Below are 26250 nucleotides of genomic sequence, written 5' to 3' on the forward strand. Positions count from 1 at the left end.
CCAGTCAGACTGTTGACAGCTGGGGTTGGGGTACAGGCTGGTTGTATATGTGTCAGATGGGGTGTGTTTTCTCCCAAATACCCACCTTCTATCTGACCCCAGTGCCCTCACCTCTTTAGTGGGCTCTTCTGGGAAGTCCTCAGGTGAAAGTGTGACTGAGCACAGAAGACAAGGGCTCACACAGCAAGGGGGGGGCCTATCTTCTGCATCCAACACCCCCTTCCCCAACAAAAAGGAAAAGACCTAAGAAGGCAGGTGTGGGGTGATGCTCCCTACCTCTGACTAAACCCACCATATTCCCACCAGGGAGAGAAAGGATGTAGATGCAAGGCTGTGTGGCTGTCATTGCTCCAGGCTAGGGGCTCTGTGGTGCCTCCTCCTCACCCATCCCTGAAGCTCCCCTTTTCCTAGGACACTGGCCTCTAGGGCTGAGGGTGGGATCCCCGGGTGGACACCCACCTCCAAACCCCACGCCCGGGGTGCATTTGTGGCAGAGCCAGGACCGACTGTGGGGCATGAGGGAGGTGCAGGCAGGACTGGACTGGGAGGGGAGAGGCAAGGGCCTGGGTCCGCGAGGGTGGGGAGGAAGGGTAGAGTGGGTGGTGGGGTTTACAGGGGGGGGCTCGTGGAGTGAGGGAGCCCAGGTCGGCCACTCACGTGAGCTGCTGGGAGAAGCTGTAGGCTGCGACTTCCGGTGAGGGCCAGGAGTCTGAGGACCTAGGGCCGGAACCATGTCAGGGTCACAAGCAGGCCAGGAGTGCACCTGCTCCACCAGGTGACTGCTAGAGGCTCCGCGGGTCTGAGCCAGCAGTGCCATGTTTGAAAAGCAGCGGGGGCTCGTGGTGTGGCTGCACACAGCCTCTGCTCCTCCTCAGCCACCACCACCACAGCCTCAGTGTCCTCCTAACCTGTGGCCGCCGCTGCCTCAGCAGCCACTGCCTCTTCCGTGCTCCCCGCACTGTGACCTCAGACTCAGGGCCACCATGGCTGGGTGCCTCCGAGGGTCTGCCTGGCAATGTACCTGCTGTGCAGGCTCCGCATGCTCTGCACTCCCAGCCAGGATGCACGCTATGATGGGAGCAGCTGCCAGCCACTGAAGCTGTTTCCACTGGTGCTTGTGCTCATGCTCACTCTTCTCCCAGCTCTCTCTTGACCCCACACTCCTCTCCTGGGCCACCCAGCCGCTTCTGCTTACACACCCCTGCCCCCTTGGGCTCCAGGCCATTGCTACCAACAAAGTGCAGTCCTGGGCCCCGCCCCCTCCTCCCCTGGGCCCCGCCCCCACCCCTGGCCATAATTGCAGCACTGATTGGGCCCTGAGGCTTCTAGTCCATGGCAATTGCAGCATTACCTCAGCTCAGCTCTACCCACCACACCCAGTACCAGCCTAGGAGATCGAATCTCCCCTCAGTCCCACCCCTGGAGGAGACTCTTCTCCATCTCCCTCCAATCCACACACCAAGCAGGCACATAGTGACACTCTTGTGTGTATGTGTGTTTGTGTGTGTGTGTGTGTTGGGGATAACCACCTCTCAAGGACTCAGAACATAGCACCCTTTGGGATGACTCAGCACACAGCACATTTCCAAAATCAGCACAAAGCACCTTGTGTAAATGACTCAGCACACAGCTCCCTTTGAAGGACACAGCATCTAGTATGCTGGGTAGAGTACTCAGTACACAGCACCCTTTGAAGGAGGGAGTCCATAGTCCCCAGTTTAAAGGACTCAGTGCATGGCATGCTTTGAAAAACTCAGCACATAGCACTCTTTCCCAGAGACTAATGGCACCCTGTGTTGAAGCACTCTGTGTAAAGCACCAATTGCACAGCATCCTTCAAAAAAACTCAGCACACAGAACAATTTTGAAGAACTCAGCACATACCACACTGTGGAAGCTCTCAGCACACAGCACCATTTGAAGGACAGTACAGAGTACCCTGTGTAAAGGGCTCGGCACACAGCACTCATAAAACACCTCATACCTCTCTTCTCAAGGGTTCAGCACATAGCAGGAACCTTTGGGATGCATTAGCACACCTCACCTTTTGAAGGACTCAGCATACAATACATTGTGTAATGGACTCAGCATACAGCAACCTTTAAAAAACCCAGGATGGCCCACTCTTCTCAGGGACTCAGCACATAGCACCCTTTGGGATGACTCACCAAACAGCACCTTTTTGAGGATTCACCACAAAACCCCCATGTGGGAAGGACCCAGCAAATAGCGCCCTGTGAAGGACTCAGCACATAGCAATATATCACAAGTTCAGCTGTCATTAGAATTAGGGTGCTTTCTTCAGTATCACCATTCTTCAACAACACTGCACAAATCCTACTAGTTCACATTTAGACAGCCTGTGTTTTATGGGGTAGGTCAGCTGGGGGTCTTGAATGAAAAGTTTGGGGGCCCTGTCTTTGAGCTCTTTGGTTCAATGCTAGAGGTCTACCACTTGGAGGCACAGCTCCAATTTTGTTTTTTTGGGTTGTTCTTTCACAGGTATTATGGTGATAAGTAAGGACAAGTTGGGGTATCCAAGGGCAAAGGCTCTTAGCCTGGTGCTCACCTCTCCCTTCCTTGTGTCCCTGGAAAGCTGGGCCTCCTGGAGCTGTCTTGGCCTAGGGTTGAACAGACCTGCTCTGGCATCAGCAATCAGGGTGAGCAAAAGTCAGCTTGGCTCTGGTCACTTCCCCAAATTGAACTCTAGAGGATAATGGCATGGGGCCGCATGTTCCGCGTGTAGCCACCAGGGGGCAGGAGTAGCCCACCATAGGGATAGTACTTGGGAGTTGTGTTTACTTTTGCTCCCATTATGATGAAAGCCACCCTGGAGAGGAAAGTCCTTGAGACTCTTACCTACAATTAACCATCCAAAAGCAAGTGGGGCTGTAGCTCAAGTGGCACAGCACTAGCCTTCAGCAAGAAATCTCAGGGATAGAGCCTGGTCCCTGAGATCACATACACACACACACACACACACACACACACACACACACACACACACACACACACACACACACCACATGCATGCAAAATCAGAGATTTCTACACTGCAGTCTTTGGGTATTCTCTACTTTTTCCCCAATAAGTCTGGTGGCTGCTGGCCTAGGTGTTTGGTGCCTACAACATCACCTGGCATCTTCAATTTGAGGGGAACAGAATGGCAAGGTCAACCTTCCCCCATCCCAGCTCCTTGATTGGGTCATGGTCTATCCAGGCACTTTGGGGCTCCTTTAAAAACTCGCCAAGATTCCTTCAAAAGGCATCACATACTGGGCACTGGTGGCTCATGCCTGTCATCCTAGCTACTCAGGAAGCTGAGATCTGGAGGATCACGGTGCCAAGCCAGTCTGGGCAGGACAGTGTATGAGACTCTTATCAATGAACTGTCAGAAAACAAAAGTGGCATTTTGGTTCAAGTGGTAGAGTGCCAGCCTTGAGAAAAAGAGCTCAGGTACAGCGCTCACGGCAAACAACAACAAGGAGAGGCATTGCATGTTGTCTTTGGGATTGGCATGGGCCAAATATAATTGGAATTAATTATAATTGGAATTAATCAAGTCCTCCAAGACAAAGAAGTACTTTAGTCCTTTAGTCCTGTGCTCCTCCATCTTGTCTCACCCCCTGTCCTTGTCGGTGCTTTGGGTCAGCATGGCTCTGGCTGTATGGGAGGGCTCCAAGGAAGATCCCAGAGCAATCTCCCCACCTCCTTCTGTCCTGCTCACCCTGCTGCTTCTGCTCTTTGCCATAGACCTTCTTCCTGGAATCCATCCATGAGGTCATCACCACCAACATAGTCGTGAGTGGTGGGTCAGGCCTAACTGGGGGCAGTCAGAGGTGGAAGTAGGTCTGGGACTAGAAGCTTCCACCTTGGGTGTGGGCTGAGGCCAGGGCTGACCTTTACTTCATCCTGAGCCTTGCAGTGGTGGGGAGACAGTGTAGACTTCACATTGAGTCAAGTAAGATCAGAATCTGGAAGACCACTTGTGTGGGTGAGGATGTGTGATTCAGGGGGCCAGTTTTTGGTACTCTCTTGGGACTCCCCTCTCCCTCTTCATCCCTTAATGGTAGAAGAGAAACTTCAACTCAGGGTGTGTGAAGAGGGGGCAGGAGAATATTTTTGTTTGAACCACACTTGTGCTTCATATTCATCCTAGCCCCTACTTCCTATTTATCTGAGGAATGTTCATATGGGTTTTGGAGGGGGGAGAATCATCCTAGCTGAGAATGTAGCTCAGTGGTAGAGTGTTCGCCTAGCATGCCTGAAGCCCTGGGTTCTGTTCCACACAGAAAAAGCTGGAAGGAGAGGTGGGGCCATCCTAGATCAAAAAGAGCTCAGGGACAGTGGCCAGGCCCTGAGTTCAAGCACCAAGGCTGGAAGAACAAATCTTTGTTTTTAGCCTTTTTTTTGTTTGAAAACAATTTATTCTTTGTGATAAGCATAACATGGGCCTCTTTCCTGGCCGCCAATGGGCCATTGGTTGTCCCTTGAGTTTGGGCCAACTCCCTGCAGCCTCTGCCCTACCCTACACCCAGTTTATCCTTCCCATCGCCCCGCAGATGGAAGCCTGAGAGAAAGCCACTTGGCCACCTACTTTTGGTGGCTACCAAGGCTTATGAGAGTCAGTATGTCACATAGAGAGTCATCATCTGCATCAGTCTACAGGAGAAAGTGAGGGAGCACTCCTCCCCTGAGCCTGGGAGCTGTGGGTGGGTCTGGATGTGGGGAATCTGGGGCAGGATGTGCTCCTTGGGGGAATCCCCTATGGGGTCGGCAACCCTGAACTCTCCTCTGGCAGTTTCCATGCTGTTTTCAAGTTGCAATTCTTCAAAACTTTTCTCCTCCTCCCTCATTTCACCCACCACAGGCCCTGAGGCTTCTGAAGCAGTGTTGGTGGTGGGTGGCTCAGCCTGTTCTAGCATCTGGAGACTGCTCTCTATTCCTTTCCTTGGAAGGAGTGACAGCAGCTCCCGCAACACTCTCCTCATATGCAGCATATCCTAGAACAGCCAGTGCATGCCCTGGGCTTTCTCCCAACACAGCTCATTCAGGACCAACATCTGCTCTTTACACACCATGAGGGACTCCTCGATAGTTCGGATGTGTGCTGACAGCTGGCTGCAACAATGGGGGAGCTCACCTGCTGGACTCTGGAAGTCCATCTCATCAGGCAAGTCATGGACGAAGCAGATTTTCTTTTCAGATGCCCATGTGTCCCATTTCCCATCCCCATGCATGCTGTGGTGGCAGCTCATGGGGCTGAGGTCTTGTGGCTCCAGCTCAGTCTGGCACTGAGCTGCTGGGTCAGCCAGGGGGCAACTGCAGCTGGCCCACCATTCTTGTGTCAGGAGTTTCCCCCGTGGATCTCATCCTCCAAGAGTACTCTCAGAGTCATGTCACTCTTGGTCTGGGGAACATCGCCATCCTCTCTGATGATCAAATCGGGATGGGGATGGGGGGTAGAGAATCACCTCCTTACCATTTGCTTCTCCAGGGCTCATGCCTTCCCCTTCCACAGGGAAAGCCAGGAAGCTCAGCTGGGCCTGCAGGCACTCCTCCTGTGATCTGGCGGCTTCCAGGCACTTGAGAGTGTCCTGCCACTTCAGGGACACCCCCTGGTCCCTCCAGTTTGTTGAGCCCTTCACTTGCTTCAGCTGCTCCTGCAGCTGGGTCTGCCTCTCTAAGTGCTGCTGCAGGGCCTCCTTCTCAGAGCAAATCCACTCTTTGGAGGCGATGTGCCATTCACAAGAGGCTCTGAACTCCAGCATTGTCCCAGTGACTGCTCCGTTGCTCCTGAGCTGCTTGGCTCTCTCATCCACCACTATCCATTTCTCTATCTTCTCCTCTGAGCAGTCCTACTGTTCCCGCATATGTTTCTTCATCTGCTGCTCTGAGTCCAGGATGCTGGCGAGCTCCTCCTTCTCACTGCTCACCCTGTGGAGAGCTTCCCACAGCAGGGCCAGCTTTTCCTCCGGTTGTCCATCCCACACACATGCTCATCGTGGGGTCTCAGGGATCTCCTGCTGATCCTAAGCTTTCTCCTCCAGTCTCTGCAGTTGCTCCTGATGCTCCATGTTCTGAAGACGGAGACTGGTTTTCCTGGACCTGGATGTGAAGTTGTTCCTCCAGGTTTTTCAATGCCATCTCCTTGCTGTAGGCCTGGCTTACAGATGCCACTAGGCCTGAAATGGTCCCACACGGGGCCGTGGCTTTACCAGCTTCCTTCTCAGTTCCCACAGCTCATTCCCTAGTTCCAACACATGCTTTGCCCCTCATTCCTTCTCCTCTGTCAGTTGGTTCACCCATTGGGTCAGCCGCCATGCCTGTTCCTTCCATGCAGACCTCTCAATGCTCAGGTCCTCCATGAACATGTCTCTCTCCAGATTTGCTGTGGTCACCAGCCAGCTTAGGTTGTCCAGTAGTCTCTTCAGTACCTCACTCCCCTCCAGCACATGTTGGAACTTGCATATTCTCTTCTTCATGTTGCTCTTCTGTATCCACAGCACTTCCAGCTTCTCCTGCAACTCTGTGTTCACTTGTTCCAGGTCATCGAAGCTTATGGTCTTTTCCTAGAGCTGAAGGGTCACATCATTCAGCTGTTCAAAGAACATTTTGGTCTCCTCCTTTGCAACAGTGACCACAGAAGCCGCTCTCTCCAGCTCTGAAACATGCCACTGTGTAGCTTGCAGGCAGCTGGTGACAGCTTTGTGCTCCCTTTCTCTGTCATCAGTGGCCTGCTGCACTTGGGCCAGTGCACATTGTAAATAGCTTTCTCCTGAAACCAACCATTTTTGGTGCTGCATGTATCTGGGCTATCTTCTCCCTCTCTTACTTCCATTGATCCTGTGCCTCTGTCTTTCCCTGCTTCAGTAGTTGGAACTTGGCACAGAGTGCCTGGTTTCTTCTTTTCTGTAGTCAGGGTTGGCACCACATGCCGGTAGCACCTCTGTGGATCCTTGGTAGTATTGGGACCCTTGACACTCTGGACACTGGTGGCTGTGACTGTGTCCAAAGGCAGGGGAGGCCCATGGTCGGCATTACCTTTGGCCAGACTCTCCATTCAATCCGACTCCCCAGTGATGTTTGTCTTGGGGATCCCTCTCTTTTTCGTGTTCTTTGTTTTCTTGAATGTTTCAGGTCTGTGGGGAGGATACTGCTGATGTTCTTGTGGCAGTTTCTTGCCCACAGTTCTTTTTGATTCTTATTGTTTCAGACATCTGAGCGCCAGTACGGGAAAGTTGGGCTGGCCACATTCCCAGGCTCTAGGAAATCCTCTATTCTCCCACTCACCGACTAGGATGTCATTTCCTACTCTACCTCAAGTCACCTGGAGTCTCTTGCTCACCACTCAGCCTTCCTCAATTGCTAGTAGTGGTGTCAACCATCAAAGGGAATCCAGGTGTAACTGAGAAGCATGGAATGTGGGCATGGCCACTATTCCTGTATCCCATTGATCAAAAAGAACCATGAAAGAATGGGGGTGTGCCTGGAATCCTGGGATGCAGACAGAATGGACACAGTCAAGATGACAGCAGCCCCTTTACCAGGAAACTCTGTCAAATCCAGTTGGGGACAATAGGGAGACCTGCTTTAGCCAGATGGCTGCACAGATTGTTGTGTATGTCTGTTTGTTGCCAGTCCTGGAACTTGAACTCAGGATCTGGGCACAGTCCATGAGCTGTTCTTGCTCAAGATTAGCCCTCTACCACTGGAGCCACACAGCTCTACTTCTGACTTTGTTGGCATTGAGGTTGGACAGTGGTCTCAAGGAATTCCCTGCCTAGGGTGACTTTGATCCTCCTATCACTGCCTTGTAAGTATCAAGGAGGACTGGTGAAAGCCACTGGTGCCTGACTAATCATTGTTCGGGATTATCGCTTCCCCATTAGCCTGCAAGCCTTCAGCAATGCAAGGTGAAGTATCATTTGGAGCAGGATCACTCAGACCCAGATGGCCACGGTGCAAAATAAGAAAATGTATAAATGCCATCCCACCACTTTTTTTCTGTACATCTCCCTCCCCTCCATCTCCCGTTACAAGGCCTGAAGTTCTAGGACCCCAGGATAGGCTGTGTTTCCAGCGGCTGCACCCCAGCCAATGGTGATGAAAGCTGAGGCATGGTTGCCATGACCTGAGTTCAAGACCGTTTTTGGCAATAAAAGCAAAAAAAAAAAAAAGCTCCCTGGCTTGCAATTCACGGTGTTTCTCCTACCTTTGAATTTGAACTCAAGGCCTGGGTAACTCTGAAGCACTGTGGATGAAGGGGAAGCTCACCATGCTTGAAGACAAGAAAGTAAGGCCTGGTCCTTAGGCATGAATTAAAGTTCCCACCCAGGAAACATTCTATTTATATACATTGTAAAGGTATGATTTGTACTTACGTATAGATGGTCAGTCCATATCCTGTTTGTTGTGGTTATTTATTGTATTTTTGTTTTATTCATTTATTTTCCATTTTTTTTGAAAATACTGTACAGAGGGGTTACAATTACATGGTCAAGATAATGAGTACATTTCTTACCAACATTGTAGCCTTCTCCTTTTTTTCCCCATCCCATCCCTTCCCATTCTCTTCCCAGCCCCCACCCACAATCCTCCCTGATCAGCCCCCCCCACCAAAGTTGTAAAGTTCGTTTTTGAAATAACAACTTGTACATCTCATTGTTGCAATGGGTCCACCTGTATCCCTATTTAAACTATTTGTTTTTCCCCTTCCCCTCCACAAATTATACCAACATCAATGCTGTCAAAGCAGGGGTTATACTGTGGAGGACATACAAAGCAACAAAGAAAAAATCTTATAAATGTGTTAGAAACAATCACAAGAAAGAAAAAAATTGAGAACATATCTTACCGTTCATTTCCCTAATATCTCCTTATCTGACCTTTTCTGCTTGACTCAGACATATACTAGATATTGCAAATAAGGGAAACAATGGGACCTATGTATCTTTGGAACTGGCTTACTTCACTTAATATAATTTTTTCCAAGTCTTTCCATTTCCTAATAAATGGGGCAGTGTCATTCTTTCTGATGGAGGCATAGAATTATATTGTGTATCTATACCACATTTTCTTGATGCATTCATCTACTGAGGGGCATCTGGGTTGGTTCCATATATAAGCTATAGTAAATAGTGCTGCAATAAACATAACTGTGCTGGTAGCTTTAGTGTGGTCTTGTTTGTAAACATTTGGGTAAATGCCCAAAAGTGGGATTGCTGTGTCATAGGGTAGTTCTATGTAGAGTCTTTTGAGGAACCTCCATACTACTTTCCAAAGTGGTTGAACAAGTTTACACTCCCAGCAACAATGCAGTAAGTTTCCCTTCTGTCCACATCCCCTCCAGAATCTGTTGTTATTAGCGTTCTTGATTGTAGCCATTCTAACTGCGGTGAGGTGATATCTCAATGTTGTTTTGATTTGCATTTCTTATGGCTAGGGATGTTGAGCATTTCTTCATATGTCTATTGTCCATGCTTCTTTCCTCTTCAGAGAAATTTCTCTTTAAGTCTTTAGCCCACTTATTTATTGGGCAGTTGTTTCTTTGAGGATTTGTTGTAGGGAGATTTAATTTTTTGAGTTCCAAATATATTTTTGATATGAAAATTTTTTTGACTGTGATGATATATTCCATTTATGATATTGATGACAACCCATCACATAGTATCTAGATTTGTAGATATGTTCTCCATCCTGTCTTACACTCAGGACTCTCAGGGAAAAGGAAAACAGGTATCACACTCAGCTTCTTACTCCATGATCCAATTGTTGGCAGTGCTGGGATCTGAACTCAGAGCCTGGCAGACCCAATTCAGACCGTGAATGGGTGTGTCAACATGGCAACCTCTTACCTATGAAGCTGCCAGGGAATTTCCAGATCTCGAGATTGAGCCAGATGGATGGACAAAATAGCCACACATAGGTAGACAGGTGGTAGAACACCAATAAATATATATTTGTACAGCATGTCAGAGACATCTACCTAGGATTCAATGACATCAACTACATTCCTACTACCTCTTAGGTATTTATTATGCCACCATTGAAGGAATAGTATTCTTTTCATGCTTAATAAACCATTCATTAAGATGAATCATCCTCCTAGGATCATTCCATCTAATTTTGGACTAGACCAATCACGCAGAAACTTCTCATTCAATCATGAGTTTGCTAACATTTCATTGTTATTCCCATGGATAAGAACAAGTATCTTGGGATCTGCCCTCACTGGTAGGTGTCAGGACCAGAATTCAAACTCAGGGCCTATGTTGCCGCATGGGCCTATTTCTTCCCTGATAGCCCGTTAGCCTTCTCCAATGCAAGGTGAAGTACCCTATGCAGCCGTGTAATTCAGACCCACATGGTCACCGTGCAAAAGAAGAAAGTATAAAAAATCCATCCTGGGACATTTTTTCTGTCATTTTTCTGTCATTTGTTCGAGCAAACTTCAGAGCCTAGGATTTCAGGATTGGCTACAGGCCCATGGGAGCCCGCCAGCCTAATGTGATCGAAGCTGAGGTAGAGTTGCCATGAACTGAGTTCAAATCCCATGATTGGCAATAATAATAATAATAATATTAATAACACACCCTGTCTCAGAATTCTCACCATTTTTCTGCCACCTCTGAGATTCCAACTCAGGTCTGGGTATCTTTGTTGCACTGTAGGGGAAGGTGAACCTCACCATCCTTGAAGACTACAAGGTCAGGCCTAGTCCCAGGGCCTGAACTGAAGCCCCAGCACTGGCAAAAATCATATGGTCACCTACTTTACACATAGGATTTCTCTTTACATAGAGATATGGAATGCATCATGCATTCAGTGTAGTTATTCTTTTTATTGTGTGTCTTAGTCATGGATGCATTTTGTATTTTATTACATATGATGACAGCTATAACTGTGCTGACATGGATGGCAACTGATTCCCATGAATATAGAGTTGCCTATATAGCATACTGCATCCTAGCTGAGACCCAGGACTTTCACAGGACAGGAAAACAGTTGCAACGATTGGCTTCTCACCTCAGGATTCATCTTTTGGCAGTTCTGGGATCTGCCCTCGGGGACTAGCAGGCCCAATAGGCAAATGGGTCCAGGTAAGCAAACCAGCCTGTGAGCCACTAAGGAGCTAGGCCATTCCCAAGACCTGAGATTGAGCCCCGCGGGGGGTGAGGGGAGAGAACGGGGATCACAATAGTCATCTATTCATAATCTGAAGGTAGTAAGTTCATATTTGTATAGAGTAGGATGGCGACCAGTGATGGAATCCAATCTACCTTGTTACTAATGATTCTTGGATCTTCCCCAATGCCTCCATTTCATGACTGTGATGATTATAGTCATGTTTCATCAACTTTTCATTAAAAATAATAAATACCCCATGAGTCTTGCCTATCATTTCCTACTCACATCAAGCAGGAAGTACTCATTCAAGGATAAGATTGATTGCCTTCCACAACTCTTCCTAAGTCTGGAAATGAGTGTTCCAGGATCTCCCGCCATTCCCTCATCGTAACAGGGCTGACTGGGATTCGTCCTCAGGGCCTTCACTGTCCGGTTAGCCTGTGGCTCCCCCGAAAACCAGCAGGCCTTCAGTCATGCCAGGTCACCTTCACTCTGCAGGCAGCCATGTTCGGACCTAGAATGGTCACCATGCAAAGGAAAATAAACATAAAAGAGCCAGATGGAATTTACCGCCGCTTTTTTCCCCTGGAGCGTTTTATTTTTCCAGCAAGCCCCAGAGTCCGAGGGTTCGAGGACTGTCTGTGGGTCCAGAGGCTGCAGCCTAGGATGATCAGAGCTGAGGCAGAGGTGCCACGACTTGAGTTCAAGCCCCAGGTCTGGTAAAAAAAAAAATTAAAAAACTATGAACGAAGAACCATAGTTCAGAATTTGTGCCATTTTACTGCGAGAGCTGGGATTTGATCTCAGTTTTGGGTAACTCTGTTGCACTGTGGGGGAAGGGAAGCTCACCATCTTTGAAGACTAAAAGGTCAGGCCTGGTACTGGGCCTGATTTTAAAACCCAGCACTGGACAAGCCCACTCTTTTAAACATAGGATCTCTATTTACATACAGGTGTGGTATGCACCTTGTTTTCAGTATAGTTAATCTTTTTATTTTGTGTCTTATTCATCTATGTATTGTGTATTTTATTGAATCTAGGATGACATATATAAATGTGCTCACATGGATGACAACCTATTCCCATGGGTATAGAGTTGCCTCTGCTTTCTAGATCCTAGCTGTGACCCAGGACTTGCACAAGATAGGAAAACATCTGCAAGGCTTGGCATCTCACATCAGGATGAGCCTTTTCGAAGTGCTGGAACTTGAACTCAGGGCCTAGCAGAACCAACTGCCAAATGGGTCCACAGGAGCACACCAGCTTATGAGCCACTAAGGAGCTAGGCCATACCCAGGACCTGATATCTAGCCCCAGGGTGGGGGTGGAGCACCATATTCATCCATTCATAAGCTGAAATAAATATGCTAATAAAGGCCTTTATGTATAGAGTAGGAGATGTGGTGAGCTATGTTGGAATCCTATCTTCCATGTGACTACTGATTCTTGGATCTTTCCCAATGCTTCGATTTCCTGAATGTAAATATTGTCACACTTCATGCAGTCTTAACTAAGATCTTGCCTATCATTTCCTATGCGAATCATGTATGCACTTCTCAACTCTTCCCTAGGCCTGAATTCAAGCACCAGTACTGAAAAACATAGCATTTATAGACATTTTAAATATTTGAGTTATATCTCTATATTCATTTTAAATCGTGTATGTTGGAGTGACTCATCATATTTTATTATTATTGATTGATTGATTTAGCATTTAATTTATAGACTGTGGGTACACCTATAACATTTATTACATTTGTCCCAATCTATTCCGTAGCATGTAGCTTTGCATACATAATATGTACATCATACGTGAAACCTAGCACTTGCACAGAAAAGGAAAACAGGTGTCACACATGGAATCTTACACCAGGAAGAAACTATTGGTAATGATGGGACCTTGACTGAGGGAGTAGGAGGCCCAATTCATGAAGGGGTGAGTGTCAGCACGGCAGCATCTAGCCCATGCAGGTACCAAGTGGATCCCAAGACCTGGGATCGAGTTCCAGGTTGGCCAAAATAGCAAAAATGTTCTATGCAGATGATGGTATACAAATAAATATAAATGTAGATGTTTACGTACTGCCAGAAATGTCTATTTAGTATTCAATGACACATACTATGCTCCTACAGATTCTCAGGTCTTTAGTGAGGACACCATTTAATCAATAGTATTCTTTTAGTGCATAATAAACTATGAATTAAAATCAGTCTGTGTCCTGTGATTATTGGGTCTAATTTTCTGCTAGACTGATTGATGAACTGATTGTAAGTGGTGTGACTGGGATTCAAACTCAGGACCTAGGTGTCCAGGTTCTGGACACCTAGGTCCTGCCTTCAGCAGTGCTAGGTAACCTACAGGTTGCAGCCGTGTCATTTGGACTCGGGATGGTCATCAGGCAAGAAAGGAAAACCAAGAAACTGCCAACCATCCACAGATTGCTGATTTTTCGGTGCTGTTTTCATTTTGTTTTCCTGTCAGCCCCCGAGGCATACCAACCCATGATGGGCTGTGGGTCCAGAGGCTGCACCATCCCAGCCTAGGGTGATGGAATCTCAGGCAGTGTTGCCACAACCTCAGTTCAAGCCCCGTGATTGGCAATCAATCAATCAATCAATAAAATTTAAAAATATTAGAAATAGCCGGGCGCCAGTGGCTCACACTTGTAATCCTAGCTACTCAAGAGGCTGAGGATTGTGGTTCAAATCCAACCCAGGCTATAAAGCCCATGAGACTCTTATCTCCAATAAAGCACTAGAAAAACAGAAGTGGTTCTGTGGCTCAAGCGGTAGTGCACTTGCCTTGAGCTGAAGAGTGCAGGGACAGCACGCAAGGCCAGAGCTCAAGCCCCACGAAAAAAAATTGTAAAACTAATAATGAAGTTCCCCAGCTTGGCATTCTTGCCTTTTTATTTTCCTGTCAGGTATAGGATTTAAACTCAGAGTCTGGGTAAATCTAATGCACTGTTCGTGATTGGGAAACTCACCATCTTTGAAGACAAGCAATTCAGGCTTGTTCCCTAGGCCTGAATTCAATCCCCAGCCCTGTTAAAGTAATATTCATCCACATTTGAAATAATGATTAATATCTACATACTTATGTTTACCGCATATTATTTTACTGTGTATTTATTTTATTTTTTGCACTATTCATTCATTCATTATTTATATTGACTTATTACACTTATAACATGTATTAAATGGATTACATCTTATGAGAACTAAACAGATTAGCATATGTATTATATATCTTACTTCAGACCCAGGACATTCACAGAAATTCTATAGTAGATGATCCCATGGGCTATAAAGCCCATGAGACTCTTATGTCCAATAAAGCACTAGAAAAACAGAAGTGGTGCTGTGGCTCAAGTGGTAGAGCGCTCGCCTTGAGCTGAAGAGCTGAGGGACAGCGCCCAGGCCGAGAGTTCAAGCCCCACATCAACAACAAAAAGAAGTGTATTTCAAGTTTCTTTCCTCAGAATCAATCTTTAAGTTTGTTCATGCTCTGGGCATCGGTGGCTCATGCCTATAATCCTAGCCACTCAGGAGGCTGAGATCTGAGGATGGGGGTTCAAAGCCAGCCTGGGCAGGAAAGTCCGTGAGATTCTTATCTCCAATAAACCAGAAATCGCACTGTGGCTTATCTCCAATAAACCAGAAATATCACTGTGGCTCAAGGGGAAGAGCACTTGCCATGAGTTGAAGAGGCGAAGGTAGGCAGCCAAGCCCTGAGTTCAAGCCCCACCACCAACAAAAAAGAAAGAAAGAAAGAAGTTTGTTCATACAGATCATAAAATTCTAACCTTCTGAGCTTTAGGAAACTTGCCTTCCTTTTCTTCCAGGGTCTTATGCTCCTTAGGCAAGTACTCCACTACTGTGCTACATCCCAGTCCCAATGTTTTTGTTTTTCATTTTACAATTCACTTTATTCCCAAAATGCTTACAAGTACCTACTGTCCTCACAGAAGTGAGTTTTTATTCAGAAACCCAACCTTTTGTGGTATGAGTATTCCCCTAGTGTATTTTGTGGTAGGCACTGAGGAAAACTCACATGATACAATTGTAGAGAGTTTATAGTTATAGAAATAACTCTAAATAGAAATAACATCAACTGTCCCTCTAGGGAGGAATGATGTACTCATTTTCATTCTCTCTTCCTGGCAGATGGTCAAAATGGAAACACCAAAGTGCTATGCTGAAATGTAAATGTTTAAACCCCATTTTGAAAAACTCTCATGTTATCAAATCAAAATGTGGCAAATAAAGGCCAAGTGAACTTTAAAAAATATGAAAAATGCTAATGAAGCTCCCTGGCTTGGAATGTGTGCTATTTTTTTGTCTGCAGGGCTTGGGATTTGAACTCCTGGTCTGAGTAACTCTTGCATCTAGGGGGAGGGGAAGGTCTCTATGCTTGAAGATCAGAAAGTCAGGCCTCTTCCCTAGGCCTGAATTCAGGCCCCAACCCTGGAAAACGTAGTCCTTACATGTATTTTAAAGATAGGATTGGACTTCCAGACAGGTGTTCAGTCTATATCATGTTTGGTGTGGTTATTCATTGTACTTTTTGTTTTATTCATTTATTTACCGTTTATTTTATTGACTGTGATGACACCTAACCATGTATAACACTGTTTACACCCTATCACATAGTATTTAGATTTGTAGACTTGTTCTCCATCATGTTTACACCCTATCACATAGTATTTAGATTTGTAGACTTGTTCTCCATCATGCCTGACCCCCACACTCTCACAGAAAAGGAACACAGGTGTCACACTTGGCTTCTTACTCCAGGAGGATTTTTGGCAATGTCTGAGATCGAGCCCCAGGGTGGGCCAAACTAGCCATACATGGATAGGCAGGTGGTAGTACACCAAAAATACATATTAGTACAGAGTGCCAGAGCCATGTATCTAGTATTTAATGACATCTGCTACATTCCTACCAAGTCTTAGCTAGTTATTATACCACCATTGAAGGAACATTATTCTTTTCATACCTAATTAACCATTAAGTAAGTTCAATCAGTGTCCTAGGATTATTTCATCTAATTTGAGTCCACACAACTGCACAAACTATTCAATCATGTGTTGGATACCATTCCATCGGAATTTCCATGTGCAGGCAAGAGTCGCTTCTCCTGCCATTGGTAGGTGTCAGGACCAGGATTTGAACTCAGGGACTGTGTTGCAGGGTTGGCCTATGGCTTTCCTGACAGTCCGCCAGCCTTGAGCAACGAAAGGTCACCTGTGCATGGCATTCATGTCATTCAGACCTAGGATGGTCACCATGCAAGGAACCAAAGCCAAGAAACCGCCTTCCATGGGCAATCGCGGCTTGTTTTAGTGTCATTTTTATTTTATTTTCCTGTCAGACATCGGGTCTTAGGATTCCAGGATTGGCTTTGGTTCTGGAGGCTGCAACCCAGGCTAGTGTGATGGAAGCTGAGACAGAGCTGTCACGATGTGAGTTCAAGCCATGTTCATGGCCAAAAACAAACAAAAAAATTAAATCAAAAAAGTAAAATAATTAAAAATTAAAACAATTTAAAAAATTAAAAAGACAATTATTTATCTCCCTGTTTTGCAATTCGTGCCATTTTTTCTGCCAGGCCTGGGATTTGAACACAAAGTCTGGGTAAATAGGCAGCACTGTCGGGCTAGGGGAATCACACCATACTTGAAGGCAAGAAAGTCAGGCCTCTTTCCTAGGCCTGAATTCAAGCCTCAGTCCTGCAAAACATACTCCTTATATGCATTTTATTTACATTTTAAAGAGGATTTATACTTCCATATAGTCAGACAATATCATGTTTGGTATGGTTATTCATCTCATTTCTTGTTTTATTCATTTATTTACCATTTATTTTATTGACTCTGATGACACCTATACCGTTTATTACATTTTTTTACTATCTATCACATAGCATCTAGATTTGTGGATGTGTTCACTATCATGCCTGACATCCAGGACTCTCTCAGAAAAGGAAAACATGTGTCACACTCGGCTTCTTACTCCAAGATTAAATTTTTGGCAGTGCTGGGATCAGAACTTGGGGCCCAGCAGGCCCAATTCATGAATGGGTAAGAGTGAGCACAGCAGCGTCTAGGCAATGAAGCTGTGAGGTGGTTTTCAGGCACTGAGATGGAGCCCCAGGTTTGGCCAAAACAGTGATACATGGATTGGCAGATGGTGGTATACAATTAGTACATATTGGTAGAGTGCCAGAGCCATCTATCTGACTGAATGACGCCTACTATATTCCTACCAACTCTTAGGTATTTATTATACACCTTTGAAGTAATACTATTCTTTTCATGCTTAATAAACTATCAATTAAAATCAATCAGCATCCTAGGATTATTACATCCACTTTTAGACTCGACTGATGCACGAACTACTCTTTCAATCAGAATTCCTAAGCATAGGAACTAGTGTCTTCTGCTGTCCTGCCATTGGTAGGTGTCAGGACTTTGATTTTTAACCCAGGGCCTATGTTGACAGGTTGGCCTATGGCTTCCCTGATGGCCCACCAGCCTTCAGGAATAGAAGTTCAGCTCCACTTTGCAGCCATGTCACTCAGACTCAGGATGGTCACCCTGCAAAGAAAAAAATAACATAAAATCCCCAGTCCTCTGCAGCTCACCACTTTCTGTGCTGTCCCACTTTTTTTTCTTCATGCAAGCCCTCTGGGCCTAGCATACCAGGATCGACTATGGGTGAGAGGCTGCAGCCCAGTCTAAGGCAATCAGAGCTAAGGTATAATTGCCATGACCTGAGTTCAAGCTCCATGGTTGTCAAAAAAAAATCCCCTAGTTTGGAATTTCTGCCGGTTTTTTTTCGTAGCCTGGGATTTGAACTCAGGATCTTGGTAAACCTGTAGCAATGTGAGGGAAGGTGCAGAGTTTCTACTACTTGAGTTCAAATCCTGTGCCAAGCCAAAAACAAAAAATTAAGTCACTGACCTCAGCTGGGGGTTGGGGGAATAGCTGTGGAGGTGGGAGGGAAAGGATGGCAAGGGGAAAACAAAGGAGGAGGAAACAATGCTCAATAGTAAATGTACTCATTACTTTGTTCATGTAACTGTAACCCCTCTATACAACATTGTTACAACAAAAAATGTACAAAAAAGGAAACAATTTAGAGCTCGCAGAACCACTTTGCAGGTAAGGGAAGGATGTCTGAATAGATATACAAATTTATACACTGCTGTTTTTAAAATGTTCAGTATGTAACTGAATAAAAATAACTGCTTCCATTAAAAATAATTAAGTCACTGTCTTGGAACTGGGGTTAGTATTTCTGCCACTGCTGGGATTTGATCTCACCATCCGGGTAACTCTTTTGCATCATAGGTGAAGGGGAAGCTCACTATCCTTGAGGAAAAGAAATTCAGGGTAGAGTTCCCAGGGCCTGAATTAAGTCCCCATAGTGGAAAATAATATTTATGTACATGTGTAATATATGTTACATATTACATGTGTATGTTTAATACAAACTATGATTCTTTATTATTGATTTTGTATTTCTGTATTTCTATATTTTATTCATTTACTTATTGTTCATTGTATTAATATTATTATTCACATAATATTTATTACATTTTGCACATCTATTATTGAATTATACACAATAATTTAGGACATTGACTCATTTTTCAATAATACTTTATTAAGTGTCGAAACATGATACATAATTAAATGGAGTCGTTTGTCACAGCCTTCACATGTTTAGAGTCTTTCCCAAATATGAGATTTGACTTGTTTATCTTTAACAACTTCCTATAGGAATTTCTTTAGATGATTTATACTCAGAAGCCTTTCCTTGAGGATAGGCAAGGTAAGGGTGGGACTGGGAATGTGGCTTAGTGGTAGAGAGCTCCCTCAGCATGCATGAATGCCAGGATTTGAATCCTCAGTGCCACATACTCAGAAAAAGCCAGAAGCTGTGGAGTGCTCAAGTGGTAGAGCACTAGCCTTGAGAAAAAGAAGCATGGAGACAGTACCCAGGCCCTAAGTTCAAGTCCCAGCACTGGCAAAAACAATAGGCCAGATGTCAGTGGCTCACACCTGGAACCCTATCTTCTCAGGAGGCTGAGATCTGAAGACCACAGTCCAAAGATGACCTGGCAAGTAAAGCCTGTTAGATTCTAATCACCAATGAACCACCAAAAGGCCCCATTTGGCACTGTGGCTCAAGTGGTAGAGTTTCGCCTTGAGATGAATGGCTCAGGGTCAGTGCCCAGGCTTGAGTTGGAGACACACAATGGGAAAAAAGTGAGGGTTAATCAAAGTACTTTTCCTATTTGCTAATTAGGAGAACATTCTCTGGAAAATGAATGCTGATATACACCAGAATTGGAGTCAGAGCTCAAGATTCAAGTGTAGCAGATCCATATGCCCAGCCTCTCAGACTCTAGCATTATAATCTTGTGTCCTACAGAGTTCTGAAAGGTCCATTGTTGAAAGGCTTAATATGCTCCCCAAGTCCTTTGTGATAAGTAGTTGACTTGTATTGTCAATGTTATTACAGTTCTTACCTAGCAAGCCTCAGCAGCCAAGGCCCATCACCCTACCTCAGGAGGCTGAGGTCTGATGATCACAGGGTGAAGCCAGCCAGGTCAGGAAAGTCTATGACACTCTGACTTCCATTTCTGAAAGGGCAGATGTTCAAGAGCTTCCTGGGTTTCCCTTGGTGATGAAAAGCTACTTGTACTTGAGTTGAACTAAAGGCCTGGGCACTGTCTCTAGCACTCTCCTACTGGAGCCACAGCACCAATTCTGGCTTTTTCTGTGCATGTGCTACAGAGGAATGGAATCCAGGGCTTCTTGCATGCTAAGCACTAATCCACCTTCCCAGCCCTCTCATCTTTTTCTTAATGGTAGTTTCTACATAAGTATGCTACCAATTTACATCCCTCAAGTTTAATTTTCTGAATACAGGTTATTTCAAAAACCCTGATTTAAGAATAAACACTGAACACCAAATTAAGGAAGTAAAGAAATTCATACAAGACCTAAAACAGAGCTTCAATAAAGAATTTCAAGCCATCAAAGCTGACCAATTAGAAGGAAAATAGATAAAAAAACAAAGTAGAGAGTCTTGACAGCAGGTTAGACCATGCAGAAGATGGAATCTCAGGGATTGAAGACAGCCTAGATATTATAGAGAAAGAACATACAACCATCCAAGACAAGTCCAAGAAATATGATAGATTTATCCAACACTTGGAAGACACCATCAGAAGGCCTAATCTAAGGATAATGGATGTAGAGGAGCACCTAGAAACAGAAGTTAATGGTCTAGGAAATTTGTTTAACAGGATCCTAGCAGAGAATTTCCCAAACATACAAAAAGATAGGCCTATTCAGATACAAGAAGCTTTTAGAACCCCAAATAGACCAAACCAGAATAGGACATCCCACTGTCACATTATAATCCACACAGGATCAACTCAGACCAAGGAAAAGATCCTTAAAGCTGTCAATGAGAAAAGGGTAATCACCTATAAAGGGAAACCAATTAGAATCACCTCAGATTTCTCAGCAGAGACAATCAAAGCAAGAAGAGCCTGGAATGATGTATGCCATGCCCTAAAAACAAACAACTATCAACCAAGAATATTGTACCCAGCTAAACTCTCATTCATAACTGAAGTCCAAATAAAAACCTTCCATAGCAAAGAAAAATTGAAACAATACATCTCCACAAAACAAGCCCTACAAAAGATTCTTAAAGATGTCCTACACATAGAAAACCAACAAGACCACAATAAAGGCCAAGAAAGTGCACCCAAACTGAGAAGCCAAGAACCATAGGAAGAACCCAGTTTTCGCAGCCCCCAAGAAGGTGGATAACATGGCAGGAACTCCCAAATACTTCTCAGTCCTATCTCTTAACATTAACGGACTTAACTCTCCAATTAAGCGACATAGACTTTCTAGTTGGATTAAAAAACAAGACCCTTCTATCTGCTGCCTGCAGGAATCACATCTTGCCAGTAAAAACAAACACATTTTCAATGTTAAAGGCTGGAACAAAATCTACCAAGCAAACGGCCCTCATAAACAGGCGGGAGTTGCAATCCCAATATCAGATAAAATAGACTTCAAATTAAAATTCGTGAGAAGAGATAAAGAAGGTCGCTACATACTAATTAAGGGATCTCTCCTTCAGGAGGATATTACAATTCTATATATCTATTTACCAAACAATGGAGCACCCAAAGTTATCCAAGAAACACTACTTTCCCTCAAATCCCATATAGATCCAAAGACATTAATTGTTGGGGATTTTAACACACCACTCTCCCCACTAGATAGATCAACTCGGCAAAAACACAACAGAGAAACCGCAGAATCTAAACAGCTACATAGATAAACTAGACTTAACAGACATCTACCGAACATTTCACCCAGCAACATCAGAATACACGTTTTTCTCAGCAGCACATGGTACGTTTTCTAAAATAGACCACATTTTAGGCCACAAAGCAAACTTGTCCAAATTCAGATACATTGAAGTTACACCTTGCATTCTCTCTGACCACAAGGGAATAAAATTAGAACTCAACACCAAAAGCCACCAAAGAAAGCACGGTATCACATGGAGGCTGAACAACACACTGTTGAATCATGAGTGGGTCATGGAAGAGATTAGAAAGGAAATTGAAATGTTCATGCTATTCAACAAAAATGAACACACAAATTACCAGCTCCTCTGGGACACAGCAAAGGCAGTACTCAGAGGCAAGTTTATAGCTCTGAGCTCCTACATCAACAAATTGGAGAGATCTGAAACCAACAATTTAATGACACATCTAAACCACCTTGAAAAAGAGCAGCAAGATAAACCCAATCCAGTAGACAGAAAGAAATAATTAAAATTAAATCAGAATTAAATGAATTAGAATCCATAAAAATCTATAGAAAGAATCAACAAAACAAAGAGTTGGTTCTTCAAAAAACTTAACAAAATTGACAGACCCTTAGCAAATCTTATCAGAAAAAGAAGAGAACACACCCAAATTAATAAATGCAGAGATGAGAATGGAAACATCACCACTGAAACAACCAAGATTCAGAACATTATAAGGGAATACTTCTCAAAACTTTATGCTAATAAGTTTGAGAACTTGACAGAAATGGACCTTTGCCTAGCAAATATTGACATGCCAAAACTAAACCAAGATGAGTTAAACCATCTTAACTTGCCCATATCAAGCATTGAAATAGAAACAGCAATAAGAGACCTCCCAGCTAAGAAAAGTCCAGGACCAGATGGTTTTACAGCGGAATTCTACAAGGCCTTTAAAGCAGAGCTCAAACCAATACTCCTCCAACTCTTCAATGAAATTGAAAGAGAAAGCTCACTACCGAACACATTCTATGAAGCCATCATAACCCTCATCCCAAAACCAGGCAGGGACTCATCAAAGAAAGAGAACTATAGACCCATTTCTTTGATGAACATTGATGCAAAACTTCTCAACAAAATTTTGGCCAATCGACTTCAACAATTCATCCAAAAAATCATACACCACGATCAAACAGGATTCATTTCAGGGATGCAAAGCTGGTTCAATATACGCAAATCAATTAATATTATTCATCACATCAACAGGAGCAAGAATAAGAACCACATGGTTATCTCAATAGATGCAGAAAAAGCATTCGACAAGATCCAACACCCCTTTATGATGATGGTTTTGGAAAAATTAGGAATCCATGGAACATTCCTCAATACAATAAAGGCTGTATATGACAAACCTACAGCCAGCATTATACTTAATGGTGAAAAACTAAAGCCATTTCCTCTTAACTCAGGAACAAGACAAGGATGTCCACTCTCTCCACTTCTCTTCAATCTAGTATTAGAATATCTAGCTACAGCAATAAGAAAAGATGCAGACATAAAGGGGATCCAAATAGGGAAAGAAGAAATAAAACTCTCCCTCTTGGCAGACGACATGATCTTGTATTTAAAGAATTCCATAGACTCCACTCCCAAATTACTCAAGCTGATTCAAAACTTTAGCAAAGTAGCAGGTTATAAAATTAACCCCCAAAAATCAATGATTTTTCTGTATGCCAACAATGAGAAAAGTGTGGCTGAAATTAGGAAAGCAACTCCATTTGTAATAGCCCCACAAAAAATAAAATACCTAGGAATTAACTTAACCAAAGAAGTGAAGGACCTCTATGATGAAAACTTTAAAATCTTGAAAAAGGAAATCAACACAGAACTTAGAAAATGGCAAAACCTCCCATGCTCCTGGATTGGAAAGATTAACATCGTGAAAATGGCAATACTTCCCAAGGCTATCTACAAATTCAATGCAATACCTATCAAAATTACAACCTCATTCTTCAAGGAAATAGAAGAGGCAATCCAAAAATTCATATGGAACAATAAAAGACCCCAAATAGCAAAAACGCTCCTCAACGGAAAGAACACTGCTGGAGGAATATCAACACCAAATTTCAAACTCTACTATAAAGCCATAGTAATCAAAACAGCTTGGTATTGGCATAAGAACAGACCTCAGGACCAATGGAATAGAATTGAAAACCCAGAAATGAGCCTACAGACCTATAGCCATCTAATCTTCGATACGGGTGCTAAAACAATAGAATGGAAGAAAGACAGCCTCTTCAGTAAATGGTGCTGGCAAAATTGGTTAACTACATGTAGAAAACTAAAGCTAGATCCTTATATATCACCCTGCACCAGAATCAACTCCAAATGGATCAAAGACCTTGAAGTCAAAGCAGACACTCTGAAAACATTACAGGATGGAATAGGAGAAACCCTAGGTCTCCTTGGCTCAGGCCGAAATTTTCTGAATAGAGACCCGAAAACACAACAAATCAAAGAAAGGTTGGACAAATGGGATTGCATAAAGTTGCAGAGCTTCTGCATGGCAAAGGACATAGCTAGCAAGATCAATAGAAAGCCCACGGATTGGGAGAAGATCTTCACTAGCCATACAAGGGACAAGGTTCTCATATCTAAAATATACTTGGAACTCAAAAAATTAAATCTCCCTACAACAAATCCTCAAAGAAACAACTGCCCAATAAATAGGTGGGCTAAAGACTTAAAGAGAAACGTCTCTGAAGAAGAAAAAAGGATGGCCAATAGACACATGAAGAAATGCTCAACATCCCTAGCCATAAAAGAAATGCAAATCAAAACAACCTTGAGATACCACCTCACTCCAGTTAGAATGGCAAAAATCAAGAACTCTAACAACAACAGATGCTGGAGGGGATGTGGACAGAAGGGAACCTTACTTCATTGTTGGTGGGAATGTAAACTTGTTCAACCACTTTGGAAAGCAGTATGGAGGTTCCTCAAAAGACTTCACATAGAGCTCCCCTATGACCCAGCAATCCCACTTTTGGGCATTTACCCAAATGTTTACAAACAAGACCACACTAAAACTACCAGCACAACTATGTTTACTGGAGCATTATTTACTATAGCTAAGATATGGAACCAAACCAGATGCCCTTCAGTAGATGAATGGATCAAGAAAATGTGGTATATATACACAATGGAATTCTATGCCTCCATCAGAAAGAATGACATTGCCCCATTTGTTAGGAAATAGAAAAACTTGGAAAAAATTATATTAAGTGAAGTAAGACAGGCCCAAAGAAACACAGGTCCCATGGTTTCCCTTGTTTACAATATCTAATTTATGTATGAGTCAAGCAGAAAAGGTCAGACAATGTGATGTTAGGAAAATGAACCCTTAGATATGTATTTTAATGTTTTTTTTCTTTCATGCAAGTGTTTCTAACACATTTATAAGATTATTTCTTTGTTGCTTTGTATGTCCCTCCCTCACAGTATAACCCCCACTTTCACTATATTTGATGTCAGTATAATTTGTGGAGGAGATGGGGAAAAACAAGTCGTTTAAGGATTCAGGTGGACCTATTGCAACAATGAGAAGTACAAATTGTCATGTCAAAAATGAGCTTTACAATGTCGGTGGGGGGGAAGAGGGAAGGATAGGGTGGGGGGAGGGGGGAGGCTGGGAAGGGAGGTGAGGGGAAAAAAGGAGGAGGCTGCAATGCTTGGTAAGAAATGTATGCATTATCCTGCCCATGTAATTGTAACCCCTCTGTACAGTATGTTCACAAATAAAATAAAATTAAAAAAAAAAACTGATCTTCTCTTCTCCTGCCTGATCTTTGACTGTTCCTGCATTGGACTCAGAATAATATGAAATAAAGGCTGCTGAGATCTTAAGTGTGTATTATATGAGGACACAGGCCTGGAACTCTGGAAGACAAAAGCCATGGGCCAGAAAAGAAGAGAATGATGCAGTATGTGCAACAAGCCAAACTGAAAAATAAATCTGTACATAAAAGGAGAAGCATTGCATACAATCTGATTGCACTCAGAGAGGTAATATACACACATAAGTAGGTAGGACACTGATACATAAACTTGGCCTTCTCTTTTTGAATTTTTTTGGTGGCCATCCCAGGGCTTAAACTCAGGGCCCTATGTGTTCCTCAGCTGTTTTGCTCAAGGCTGAGACTCTACCACTGCCACAGCTCCACTTCCAGCCATTGGGTTAATTGGACATAAGCGCCTGCCAGGCTTCCCTGCCTGGTCTGTCTTGTATGTCCTGCTCGGCTTTCTTTCTCAAAGTTGGAGCTCTACCCTCTGGGCCACTGATTCACTTCTGGTTTACTTTTGGTTTATTGGAAATAAGAGTCTCGCAGACTTTCCTGCTAGGGCTGGCATTGAACAGAGATCTACTGAGGAAACTTCAAGTGGCTTTCCTCAGGGATTCGCCGAGGATCTGCTCCACACAAACCCTTAGTCTAAATCTCGAGAGGTACTAGAGAAAAAAGGAAACATGAAGATGCTTCTAGTGTGTTCTAGATACTTTAAGGTTGGAGACACAAAACACTCATAAGTATTAGATAATTTTATAAGCCTAAGGAGCAATTCAGACAGTATGAGGATCACTCCAGCTTTTGGACTTCTCGTCCTGAGACTAAATTCACTGCAGCTCAATGCTAAGTGACTGAACTGGCATGTCCTGTGGACATTTGCTGCCAAAATCATGTGACACTCATTTCTCACTTTTG

The 26250-nt window shown here is 44.0% G+C and overlaps 1 protein-coding gene across 1 annotated transcript in view; it reads right to left on the reverse strand.

The window, feature by feature from the left end:
- Positions 1–11772: 11772 nt before the first annotated feature.
- LOC106002784 overlaps positions 11773–26250 on the reverse strand; it is a 33519-nt gene continuing 19041 nt past the window's right edge. The window contains 1 exon segment of the mRNA XM_013037577.1: positions 11773–11847. Within this exon segment, the coding sequence (XP_012893031.1) occupies positions 11835–11847 (13 nt within the window). The 3' untranslated portion in view covers positions 11773–11834.

The sequence above is a fragment of the Dipodomys ordii genome, unplaced genomic scaffold (genome assembly GCF_000151885.1).
Source record: "Dipodomys ordii isolate 6190 unplaced genomic scaffold, Dord_2.0 Scaffold1000001372, whole genome shotgun sequence".
NCBI lineage: Eukaryota > Metazoa > Chordata > Mammalia > Rodentia > Heteromyidae > Dipodomys > Dipodomys ordii.